At 38.5% G+C, this 13,573-nt stretch overlaps 1 protein-coding gene across 4 annotated transcripts in view; it reads left to right on the top strand.

Moving 5' to 3' along the window:
- The window catches only part of LOC147260432 (tight junction protein 2-like), a 92,214-nt gene that overhangs the window by 44,367 nt on the left and 34,274 nt on the right, over positions 1 to 13,573 (top strand). For all 4 annotated transcript variants that reach the window (XM_086207018.1, XM_086207016.1, XM_086207015.1 and 1 more), the window contains exons 4-7: positions 1,938 to 2,040; positions 7,025 to 7,550; positions 8,509 to 8,612; positions 9,302 to 9,455. In XM_086207018.1, the coding sequence (XP_086063144.1) occupies positions 1,938 to 2,040; positions 7,025 to 7,550; positions 8,509 to 8,612; positions 9,302 to 9,455 (887 nt within the window). The remainder of the gene's footprint in view (positions 1 to 1,937; positions 2,041 to 7,024; positions 7,551 to 8,508; positions 8,613 to 9,301; positions 9,456 to 13,573) is intronic.

The raw sequence follows: 13,573 nt of genomic DNA, 5'->3' as shown, positions 1-13,573 counted from the left end.
TCTGTGTAACACACTTTGAGTTAGAAAGAACAACTATCTATTCTACAACAAATCTGGTCACTAAGCACTTGCATTACAAAACAATAGACCAAAAATAAATGAAATATTCTTCAGGGTTAAAAGTCCAATGGATGCTTGATTTCCTTGATAAACCACAAATCAGTTAAGTTTGAAAAGCAAACTAACTGCATTTATATAGTACAATTACATTTGCTTATTTATACTAATTCACACCCGCCTTCACACAGCAATGGTGACAGCTGACAAGTAAAATGTTGCCCAATTGGAGCAATCTATGGGGGGACCTATAAGTAGTTTTGCATACAAGAACTCTTGCGATTGTCTTAAAACAGTAAGCGAACAATATGAGAACAGCTTCTATCATTTTGGGCTGATGAAATACAGCAGCATCATAAGTGTGAGCAGAGACAGTAGGAGAGAGGTAATAACCTCCTTTGCTTTTTCAGCTCACGTTGCCATTGGCTTTCGGTCCTAAATGTTGCTGCCTTGTCATGCTGTGATAGTTTCCTTTGAGACTAATTCTGTCATGTTTCATCTCATTGTCACCCCATAAAACCTATCAACTGTCTTGTAAGCAAGCAAAGCATGCTCACCTGGGCATAGCCATTTCTCCTTTCTCTTGAAAACACTCATGTTTTCCCTCTGACAGCTGCTATAGATAGTCTCCGTATGTTTCTTTTGCATACAAACGGTAATCAGTTCTCAATCAATTTTTTATTGCAATGTCACTCATGTATTTGCCCCCCCCCAAACAAAATACTTCTAAACTTTAATCCTCATTAATAACAGCATAATATCACCGTCAACAGGATATAGATTTTCTGCCTTTTATTCCTCTTCTTCACTGAGTCTTGCTTTGCAGCAAAGGATTGGACTGGACTTGTATGAAGTTGAATTTGTGAAATGTCAAGTAACACAGACCAGTAAACCATGGGACATTATTTATATTAAGTATATTAGCCTTACGTATAAACATGGTAGCTTGTTTATACACAAGGCATCAAGTTATGTTTTAACTTATATTCTCATACATTATACATACTTGCGTGCGTGTGTGTGTGTGAGAGAGAGAGAGAGAGAGAGAGTGTGTGTGTGTGTGTGTGTGTGTGTGTGTGTGTGTGTGTGTGTGTGTGTGTGTGTGTGTGTTTGTGTGTGGAGATTGTTAAACCTTGTGTGGTGGACATATTTCTGTCACTTAGGACCTTTTCACAGGTCTGGTGGACACATATCATTATTGGGGTGTTAAACAATACAGTCATAACAATTTGTGTAAAAATACTTCACAGATATTGACTTTATCTTAATTACAATCAATATAGACCATAAAATATGGCATATATGGTTAATATGTGCCATTTACCCCTGCTAAATCACATTCATTAGTATTCATTTTTTTGTGATGAAATGTGATTTTGGTCATACAAATCAATAATAATCAAAACTGGGAGGAATAAATCATGTTTATCTTCCGCAAATATAAATAGTACTACAAGAAACATCTTTACACATGTCTAGGGCTGCATGATTTTGAAAAACATTATGTTTATGACATGATTTACAATATTAGAGTTAGATTAGGTAGATATTAGAGTGACATCATTTATCATCATTTTCATTCTTATTAATAAAATCGGAACATGTTTTTGTGTGATTTTTGGGGGGGATCTGTAATAAACAAAGATGTTTTTAAGTCTTTAGAATGCGATATGTGAACAGGATGTCTCTGCAGCACAACGATATATAATTAAACATTTTATTTTGATGTAAAATTAGCCGGTATTAATATTGCACCTTCTGGGGATTTGAAGAAGGCCATAGTTTCTGTTCAATTAATTGCACTTTTACTATTGTTTTACAGATTTTTGTGTTGGTTCTCCAAATAACTTATTTTATTTATGTCTTTATTTTGTTCCTAGTGAGAATGATCGTGTCATTCAGGTCAACTCCATTGCCATGGACAACGTGCCTCATTCCTTTGCTGTGCAGTCGCTCCGCAAATGTGGCAAAGTGGCGAAGATAGTGAGTATAAATTACAGAAAAATAACATGTCCCATTGGTCTTGCACACACAAGTAGTATTATCACTCAATGTACTCAAGAAAAAGCAAAAGAGATCGATCATTATGTTGCTCAGCAGAGAGGCGCAGTCACACTGCCATGGTGGAGATAGAGTTGTTGACCATTTTATCAGAATGTTTTAATCAGCCTTAATGTTAGCATGTCTACTGAGGAGGCATGTTTTAGTCACTTCCGATAGGTGGTATAAATACAGGATATAGCTAATGTCAGGATTATGATTGAAGTATAACTGGCCAAGATTATGGAGTTCAATCATTTGAGATGTAATAATTAATTCAGAGATATTATGAATTTTTCAATGACCTTTAATCTTGTATATTCTGGATATCCCCATTATCCTTTCGATGACCCAACTGATTCGACCATAGACTGTTTGCCGCACATTACATTATTGAATTAAGATATACAGTACCTCTAAACCCCTTCAAAAAAAGACGGGGGGTTACATCTACAATAAAAATCTATGTGACAAGCTGGACTCCTCCCCATAAGTTCGGTAAATAGTTTTTGACTCTCCTTTTAGTGTAAACTTCCAAACCATGCATAATCTAAAGGTGCTCCAGAACCTAGAAGGTGTGCAACATTATTGACAGATTCACTTACTAGCGCTCATACAAAATAATATTTAACAATTATTATTATTTTTGCAAATATTAATTAAATATTCATTGTTGACTCAATAAGAATGACAAAGTTCATAAGACACATCTATGTGTGCTTTACTGTAGCTCAATAGGGGAAATATGTGAAATAGTGGGAACTCGGGGGTATAGAATAGGTGTGAGGATTTGGTTTGTGATAGCTGTCAGATTGTAGTCATCGTCATCTTCCGCTTATTCCTACACATTAAGGGTCGCGGGAGGGCTGGAGCCTATCCCAGCATCTACGGGCGAGAGGCGGGGTACACCCTGGACAGGTCGCCAGTCCATCGCAGGGCCAACATACAGAGACGAACAACCATTCACACTCACATTCATACCTACGGTCAATTTAGGGAATTCAATCAGCCTAGTCCCCAATTGCATGTTTTTGGACTGTGGGAGGAAGCCGGAGTACCCGGAGAGAACCCACGCAGACACAGGGAGAACATGCAAACTCCACACAGAAAGATCCCGTGCCCGAGCCGGGACTCGAACCCGGAACCTTCTTGCTGTGAGGCCACAGTGCTAACCACTGCACCACCATGCAGCCCCAGATTGTAGTGACAGAACTGAATACAGAGTCAGTCTAATATAGATTTGCATTGAGACATAATGTGCCATTCTTTGAAAACCACAACCGCTGGAGGGGAAAAAAAACAAAACAAAACATCTGCCCTGCCACTAAGATGCTGAATGCCACAGGCTGAAAACATTTGTTGTGGTATTTCCATTTCAACTGATTATTAGCTCTGTGTGAGCTAAAATGACTGCATCTACAGTATTTGTGAATTTCAAACTTGAACATTGACTTTGACATTTCATACTCACTGTCACACACCAACAGCAGAACTGTCAAGGATGGTGCTGCATGCTGGTCAGGATCAGGTGATGTTGTCTATGTGTGGCAAGTTACTGTACTGAACTAAGGCACCTGCAAATATTATAATATCAATTCTGCTGTCTGGAGTACCCATGTTCCTTCAGGAACAAGTTGTATACTGCTAACATGCATTAGCTTCAGATATTTTGTCACCAAAACCTGACATTTATTTGGGCTATTTAGCGATACAGATTCACTGAATATCAGGATTGCACAGTTTTCCCAGCTGATACCTCACATCACTGTCTGTCTACATCAGTTTTGCCTCCATGAGGCTCAGTGCTTCAGTTTGGCAGCTACTAAAAACTTAATCAAATTTTGACTTAATTAAACATCAACTTGATTAAAAATTGTGTCCTGGAAGTAATTCTTCCACTACTCATCTGCCTTTAGGCATTTCTCAGTTTTTCAGAGGGGATTTAAAGTGACCTTTAGAGTAAACCTTGACACAATGATGTCTGAGGAGCTTAATGTCACTCTGTATCTATAGGATGATGTTTATGTCTACGTGTCATCAAGTTTGTTCTTTATGCCTGCAGTGAGCTGTTTTCTGATACCATGATTCGTCATCTATAAATAAATAAGAGGGGCTCATTTCCATATTCTCTGAGGCTGAGCAGCACTTACATGCACATCTTTCTGAAGTGGTGTGTGTGTGTGTGTGTGTGTGTGTGTGTGTGTGTGTGTGTGTGTGTGTGTGTGTGTGTGTGTATGAGATATTGAAACTGTTCATTCACGCCTTGTTCCTTATTGACTCTGAGGAGGACACCTGTTTGTCAAAACATCAGTGTCTTTGTATCCACTGTAAAACGTGTCCTCCAGAAGTCCCCTTTTATTTCAAGATCACTGTTAGTGCACTTTCCACCAAACAGACGTTTTTTAATTTTTTTTTCCTGAACAAGTTTTATTCAAATTTTTGCAAGCGCTTATATCAAAAACTGTGAACTTGAAGAAAAATTCTGCACATATAAAACCACAATGCTAAGGAATCTAATAATTTCTGTAACCAATATTTGAACATGATAGTCTTCACGTAGAACAACAGCTCAACAAACTTTTTTACAGGTGATCAGAAATGGATACAATATTCTGTACGAGGAGCAAGAGATTATTTCAGAGCCAATCACATAAGGAAGGAATAATGCATGTGATGAAAGAAAGAACACAATATTTCAGGAAAAAGAACCGCCACAAACAGCAAAAAGCAACTGATATATAAAAAAGAGAATTGTAGTTCTGAATGTGACATTATACAGAATATTAAAAAACCTTGTACAAATTTTTACAAAGATATCCCAGAGGCTTGTAAAAATGATTGTGTAATAACACTTCATTATATATAATTTAACCAAGGCTTTTTCTAAAACTACTGCATTTTGTAATAAAAAGCTAGAATATAATATAAAGTATTATAATTATTGTTTGTAAATGAGTTCATTTTGCAGTGGACATTTCCAAATGCAGTTTTTCCTGCTGTGGGTCATGCACACAGGTCACTCTAAATAAAATGATTTGTCGGTGGAACTGTGTGTTGATTGTGTATATAGACAGCATTGAGAATGCAAGTATGTTATAACATAATCTGTGACGCATTCGTTGTTAGTGTGTGTGTATAGTAATGGCTCAGGCTTTCAGCCTCGCATGCTCTAAAAGAAGCGGCGTTTCTATTCCGTGCATTGGCCAAATCTCATGGGTCCACACAGTTAAATATAAAAGCCTGACATCTCGAGGGATTCTGATTTGCTGCTGTAAATCACTACTTTCATGACATCCTCTCCTATTCGAGAGGTTCTCTCACTTCTGACTGAGAGTCAGAAATAGAAGCCTTTTAGTCTAAACCTGTGCTTCTTTTTAATGTTTTTGAGAGAGAAAAATCAAAGTACTCATACATGGCATGTTGTCTGTTTCCTTGTTTGACTTTTTTTAAAACCATAAATGTATAAAAAATACAACATTAAATATTGAACATATCTGCTCCTTCCATCTGTCGTGATGGACTTCACGTTCCTTAAAACGTTGCCTCATTTTGATTTCCATTTTAAATAAAGAGGAGAGAACTGAGAAGTAGTAATAGAGGTGCACTGACCCTATACAACATGATGTAGTGCAAAAATTGTGCAATGAAGCCTTAGCTCAAGTTGACTGTGTGGTTTTCACTGCAAAACTACAAAATCCTTCTTGCAAATTGTATTCTTTAAAACTCATTTAAGTATGTGATTCTTGACCAGGGATACTCGTTGGTCCCTTCAGCTATACTTGCTGAAACATGAGTCAGTGGTAACGGAATTTGAATCGTTTCACTTGAATAAAAGTAAAAGCTAAAGTGGAGTTGAAACTCTTGGGAACTCTGTAATGATCCCTCATTTGCTCCAGCTGTGATGCATGTATAAACCCCACCCCTGAAAGTATTCAAGGAGAGTTGCAATCATAGGAAAGACAAGAAAGCTTCCACAAAAGCTGAGGGAGGAGATTATTTCATCAAACCTTAGGGGTCTTGAATTTAAGATTTCCAAAAACACATCACAATATCTAAGACCAAATATTTACAACACTGAATATAACACTCCTGCAAGACACGCTTTTCTTCCTCTTGTTGACTTCATTTATGTTGTAAAATGTTGTGTAAACTACTATAAATGAAATTATGCATGTAATATTGTACTGATATTCTGCAGTGCAGCTGGAAAAAAATAATCAGTATCCAAATTGTTTCTCTTTTAAGAAAGCTTGGACAAAAAGATCTGGTCTTTTTAATAACTTGTAATGTATTGTGGGCTGAGAGGAAGCCCTGTTGTCCTCAATGTAAAAGCTTCACATGATGTGGTCTGCTGCTCCTGACAGTACAGAACTGCTATCCAGACGCCAAAATGAATCATCACAATTATAAAGATTTTGTGCTTTTGGAAGAAGTTTTTTTGATTTAATATAGACAACACAAAACACTCACCAGAGTTGTAATTGTGATCAGATCAACTCAGCTCTCTTGCAGATCTCCATGCAGATTTCTAACGCAGAGGTTGCAAATCATTCCAATAATTCAGACTCCACTGAGGAAATCAGTGATTTTAATGTAGCTGTGCCTAGCAGTTTACCTGCTCAGGCGCAGGCTCTGGAACACTAGCAAGATACAGGCAGTGAGCCCCAGGTCCTTCAAGCATAGGCAACCTTTCATGTGGCTTCTTTCAATCCCCTGTCACATGCTGCTTGCGTGCTTGCAATGGGACTTGATTGTTGATATGCACTTCTTTCCAGTGAATCAACACATTTGGAACATGCTGAGAGAAGGCCATGGATGCGGTCTGGGGTTTATTGTTAGGGCAGGAGGAGTGTGCTTGACTGTAACAACAAAATCCCACACTTAGTGGTTGTAATTGAATTAGATTTGATTTTTGTTCTTTTGTCAGACAGTTAAGAGACCCCGTAAGGTGGCGCTACACTCGGTGAAGCAACCCCCTTCCCCAGATGGGGAAAGTCGGGACTATGCCCCTTCCACCCACTACTATGATGCAGACAATGACAATGGTTGGTACCATGATGAAGGACGAGACCACACCTCTGACAGCAAAGCCTACTTGGAACCTGAATACAGGGGAGGGCGAGACTACAACCAGAGGGGGGGGAGCCGCGGGAGGAGCCGAGAGAGATCCTCACCCAGCCCCGACAGATCCAGAAGGGACGGGAGCCGTGGACGAGCCCTGGACACCAGTGCTGACCGTCACAGGTACCACAGCCGGGGTCGCAGCCCTGGAGAGAGCTACAGCATGGAGGACAAGTATGAACGAGGAGAGGGAGGAGGAGGCGGAAGAGGAAGGCGCTACAAGAGCAGGGACCGACTTCAGGACAACCCTCCATCACCAGAACCTGTCAGAGGGCTGGAGCCATTGGAGAAACCTGTCAACGTGCTGCTGGTGAAGAATCGACCTAGTGAAGGTAAAACACCAGGGCTGAGAGGACATGCTGCCATGAGAATAACAGTTTCACTTTTCAAGATTGACTTTCTTTTGTTTGTCTTTGCTTTCTATGTAGTGAATCCCACACACACAACAGAACAACAGAATGCATAAACAGTCAGTTCCGTCACCTTTTGCACACTTCACTCTTCAACTATTTATAGTGCTCACGCTTCAGTTATAGCTGTTTCATGTCCTACTGACATCTCCAAATTAAATATTTTTAGCAAACTGACATTTCAACTTCTTTCATTTCTTATATATCAATTGATTTTTCATTTGCTTTCATGAAATTCAGATTAAAAAACATTTCCACAGCCTTCCCTTTTCTATTAGCTCAAACATCTTAAAGGCCTGTTTTACACATGGCGCAAGCTGGCACTCAGCTGAGCGAAAGCGTCATTGTTGGTTGCAAGCCCGCGCAAATGATGTTTTCATGCCAAGCTCCCTTGCCCTTAACAAGCAAATGAACTTGCGCTCTGCTTGTGTTAGTTTGCTTGCTCTGGTGCAACCATGATTGACACACTGAAACACTAGAAAGGTTTGCACCATAAACCAAGAAGAGGTTGCTCTTTGCTCAATGGCGTTATGTGTAAAGTGCTATTTCAAAGATGCACATTTATCAGCCTTTTTTTTTCAGCCAGATATTTTTATGTAAAGCATAGTATAGCAGAGTAAAACTTAGTATTATTATTTATTGCTGTTGATTATATATTACTTCACTATTTCTCATAGTTATACTGTGAATGAATATGAAGTAAAGCAAATACCAGTTCTGTTTATATTTAAGTGTCTTCTTTTCACCATACAACACTAGCAATTAAAACCTCTGACGGATAAGTTGTCTCACTATTAGCTCCAAAATCAATCAAATATAACCATCCCCCTCCCTAAATCTGTCACCCTTTCCTCTGTTGACTGTTGTTTGTCTTTTGTAGAGTACGGCCTCCGTCTAGGGAGTCAGATCTTCATCAAACAGATGACGAGCACAGGCTTGGCTGCCAAGGATGGGAACCTGCAGGAGGGAGACATCATCCTCAAGGTACATGCACACTGCAGTGTTATGACCGGCTCATAGGCCACAACAGAAGTGGGAGAGAACCAGAGGATTTAAGTCAATTAAGCACTAAAGATTAAAGCAAATCATAATGAAGGTAGATCGGCGACGACCGGCAGGACAGTGGACTCTGGGCAACACGAGCAGCCTCTTGAAACACACAGGCTCCCTGGTCAGGTGTTTTCAATTATCTCATCACCTCCCAGCTCACCAGAGGACCTGGAATGTCAACACACACACAGAACCAGGGCAGCACTACCCAGGCACTGGGCCGTCGCAGCAGTCAAACAGTCGCATTGGTATCATTTCTCAAAAAGTTTGATACATACAGAAGAATATATACACTCAGTAATGAATTAACATTCACATTTTGTAGATGAGACCTTTTAGAAGAAAAAATAATCGGTTTTAATACATTCCTTTGGGTTAATGTGCTTTCATATCTGATTTTATTGTTACAACATTATTTCAAACTTAATTAACTTAACGTTAATTAAGTCTTGTGACACAAAGTTACAAAAAAAAAATGTTTCCCTTCCATTTTTGACATTTTTTTTCTTTGGTGTGTTAGTATAAGAGTCACACTCTTCATCTGCCATCCCTCTGCAGCTAGTTTTACTCATATACGTATTTACAACTGAATTATAAACTGAAACTGCTCTGTTTGTTCACAGATCAATGGAACAGTGACAGAGAACCTGTCTCTGAATGATGCTGGGAAGCTCATCGAGAAGTCAAGAGGGAAGCTGCAGCTGGTGGTCCAGAGAGACCGCCGCCAGATCCTTGTTCGCATCCCACCCCTTGCAGACTCCGACTCTGATAATGATGGTGAGTAACTGAATGCATTAATGGTGGACATGTGGTGTAGGCAGGACTGCTGTATGGAGTGTTTCACACATGTAGTGAACTTGTTCTTGAAATCTAAGTGGAAATGCAGCACTCAGGAATGCTCAGTGGTGCATTGTGGTGCTCTAGTTTAGTATTTACTTCTGCAGAGCAATTGTTGCTTTCTGTGCCATTTGTTTGTCTGTCTCTGTGACAGCAGAATTATGCACAAAAAAAAATCACACCAAAATATCAGGTGTATTATCACTGAACTTATTGAGGTAGTGTTGCATGGCCAGAGGAAGAACTCATTCAATTTTCAAAATCAGGGGCCAGACATATTTGGGTTACCTTAATTTTTTGGGCATTTTGCCTTTTTATATTTCCTCATAGAAATGAATTGATCAATCATTAACTGCCCATTTTAGATACTTTTTACGAAGCTTACTTGCACACATTCCCCATGCCACTGACTACAGGGCATATGAGTTCACTGTATCACTTTGTAAGCTACACTGCAACCTAATTTGGTAACCCTGGGAAACCTACTTGCATAAATGTGACAATAATCACAAGACTATAAAAACATTGAAAACTCTATTTGTCCTAGTTTTGGATAACAAGGACAGAAAGTTTTACTGGCATTTTGGTGGCCTTGATTGTTTGACTGCTGATGCCAGCACAGGCAGGCGTGTAGTGATGGGTGTGGCAAAGTAGAAATTAATGATGGTCATATAGCTCCGTAACTTTGTTGAGATAAATTTTGTTGATTGGTATGTATACCTGGCCCCTTTTATTGGTTGGAGCATCAAAATCAGACCAAGTCTGGCTGAGACAAAGAACCAAATCAAATCAAGGCTGTTTTTTTAATCAGCGGTATTTGGATTTAATGGTCATTGATTTATATTGAATAACAAGGCATCTTTTGATATTCAGTAGCACTGAATCTACCTGGTCAATGCCATGAAAGTATTCCAGTGGATAGCCACTGAACTTTCTGTCAATTCCTTTCTATGGGGCAAAATAACAGCCAATTACATAATGTAAATGACAGCAAAAATGTATCTGCCAAAATGTAATGGCTTCTTCTTTGGTCCAACCTGAATCCCTCCACTAAGTTTTAGAAAAAAAAGAGGGTTATTTTTGCATAAACATGCTTACAGATAGTAAACAGACATAGTAACAATTGCAGTAGGCTTTCATCACCATATTATACTCTTTGTAAATAATTACTGCTGCAGCAAATTAATGCTAACCAAGTCATAACTTAATAATTCTTGGCACATTTCAGCCTCCTTACTAAAGACAGTAGAAGGATTATAATGAAAGAAGAAAGTGTTTTCTATAGATATGTAGCTCCAGTCATGTTTAAATACACAACGTTAAAAATGTCAAGGGAACGTGAAACTAGGCTGTCTTGAGTTTCAACAGCTAATTAGCACGTGTGCATGGAGCACACTCTGACTTGAATTAGTATCGCACTGTTTCCACCAGTTTTTTTTTGGGGGGGGGGGGGGATACCTCGAGCCTTCCTGAAATCAACCTAGAATGTAACTGATTGTATATTTTTGAAACTGATCATCTTGACATACGGAGGTGATGCCTCTAATTGCTCAAAAGTGCAATCTTTGTCTGTGTTTTCTCTTCCAGATAATATGTCATACTTTTAGATGGAGCACCCAACAATCTGTTGCCTTTTTCTAAGCTGTTAAAAGGCTGTGACACAACCAGACTAAGTTGTAAAGCTTTCACTTCCTTTGCACCTCCTTACATTGCTCTAAACCTTTTAACTTTTTAATACATGAATATTTCCTGAATAAATAAACTTATTTTAGCCACTTTATATTTTGAATTGTGTGATTTATTAAGTTGGTGCTTTATTTTATAATGTTGCCATTATGTTTCAGACAGAGGTGATGATTTATTTTTGTGAATACAGAATGTTGCATGACAAAGCGTGGCTCACGCAGTGGGTAAGATGTTTGTTGAATTATCAGTGTAATAACATATTAATGATATTTGTCCTAACTGTCCACTGTAGCAACATGTCCTTTCTGTCCAGGTGGTACATCTGATCTTCTCAAGACCACCCTGTTTTCTCTTGCTAATTTTCCATTTCATACATTCTCATATCACACTCATGCTTCTTGGTACAGTGCAGGAGTCCGTGTGCCTCACTCCTGGCTGGGATGTAGACCTGTGATGGTTCATGCTGATATTGCTCCTGGCTGGGGTTGCTTGCATCTGTGTGGGGTGTTGAAGATGAAATACAGTTATTGTTAGATCAGACACGGCTGTTCCACCTAATAGAAAACTAATACAAATTATGATTCTGCCCTTTCAATACAAGCTTGCATATAGAGGGTGCAGTGTAGGTTATGACCAGTAGAAATAAAAAAGTATCTTAAATGTAACTAGATATATCAGAAGAGCAAACTAAAATGCAGGCGTATAGGTTTTTGCAACATGATATGTGGATTTAAAGACCTCAGTCAAGCGCTAATTAAAACTTTCGTTAGATTAATGTATAGTTTAGTGGAAATATATTGAGTTTCCAACAAAATGACATCGATGCATGAAATCCGCTAGTTTATACCCCGCCCACAAGAGTTACCTAAACAATGAGCACTTGTGGATCCACAAACAATCTTTTGAGTTATCAGAAAAACATTAAGGAGTCTCATTAATACATTTCAATCACAGATATATTTGATTGAACAGCGATTTATTTGACTTTAACATTTTTTGTCATATCAAAATCTGCATATTAAGAGAAAAATCTGGTAATCCAATGCAGTGTCAATAACCTAAGAAGTTCAGGTATTAATATCTTCCCAACAAAATGTTATGTGATCTTCATGGAATTTCCAGATCTTGTTAGATATTTCTGATGGGTCTTATGGGATCTTTAGTGGCCAGAAGATGTATCAGGGTCATTGTTTGTTCACCTTAATCCCCAAATCATTACCTAGCAAAATGGCACATAGAAACATCATTCACACATAAAAATCATTAGAACTTGTCCTTCACTTTTCGATCCACATTAAAATCACAGGCAAAAAGCCTTTTTTTTTCTAGTTTGAAGCTTTGGTTTGATTAAAGTTTAGACCGCCATGTTTTCACAGTTTCAATGAAGCATGTAAGACCCTCTCTTCATGACATCTCAACAAGATACCAGTCAGAATGTATTGATGCCTTCCTGATTGATACAGAAAAAATAACTATCAGTAAAACAATCAAGTCATGTAATTAATGAGGTATTTTTTGTTATTTTGTTTGGATTTATCAGGCATTTATGGGATTAGCAAGAATAATTTCAAACATCCTGTCCAGAAATCAATTTTACATTTTTCTCTATTTTTCTTTCAAAATCTAATTGACCATGTACAGTGTATTCACCTCTTAAGCAAAATGGTGGCCTTATCCTGAGCACAAAAAAGCAAAATGTGGCTGATTGGTCAACCAAGCTTCCAAGGCGACATAAGCAAAAAATATATATAAACAGTTGGTTTTCTCATGTTCAACAGAGATGTTCTCCTGTTCTTTGTGGTTGGTTTTGGTTTCTGGTTTGCACGAGAAAGTTTTTGGTGAGACAATCGTTTGATTCAGCTGTATTGATATATAAGGTAGGTGTGAAAATACCCTTAAAAAGTTACCAAAAAGAGTCTTAAATTTATTGATGTTTCATGACGGTGGTCACACGTCAGAGCTGACCCATTTAGGTCACGACTCCATGTCAAATAGTGTTCTGTTTCTTTGCTCTCTGTGCTGCTGCATCACCACTGCACCTCAGTTGTGTGTGTGTGTGTGTGTGTGTGTGTGTGTGTGTGTGTGTGTGTGTGTGTGTGTGTGTGTGTGTGTGTGTGTGTGTGTGTGTATATACATTGTTAACCCTTGTGTGGTGGACATATATATGTGTCCATGCACACGTAAGCATTTTCCTTTTAGGACCCCATATCCTCTTAAGGTTGCATTGCTGATAGCAAACACAATGTAGCTAGCTCACAATGATATAAAGGTGCATTTATTTTCTTTTATAGAGTCAGTTTAGTTGAACCATGAGGGGAAATTTACCTATGAGGGGAAATTCAAATGCTACATATATTGAGATGGAAAACAGA

Source organism: Aulostomus chinensis, chromosome 6 (assembly GCF_037954235.1).
Source record: "Aulostomus chinensis isolate RoL2024-O1b breed Wild chromosome 6, RoL_Achi_v1.0, whole genome shotgun sequence".
Lineage (NCBI taxonomy): Eukaryota > Metazoa > Chordata > Actinopteri > Syngnathiformes > Aulostomidae > Aulostomus > Aulostomus chinensis.
This window is presented reverse-complemented; position numbering and strand designations above follow the sequence as displayed.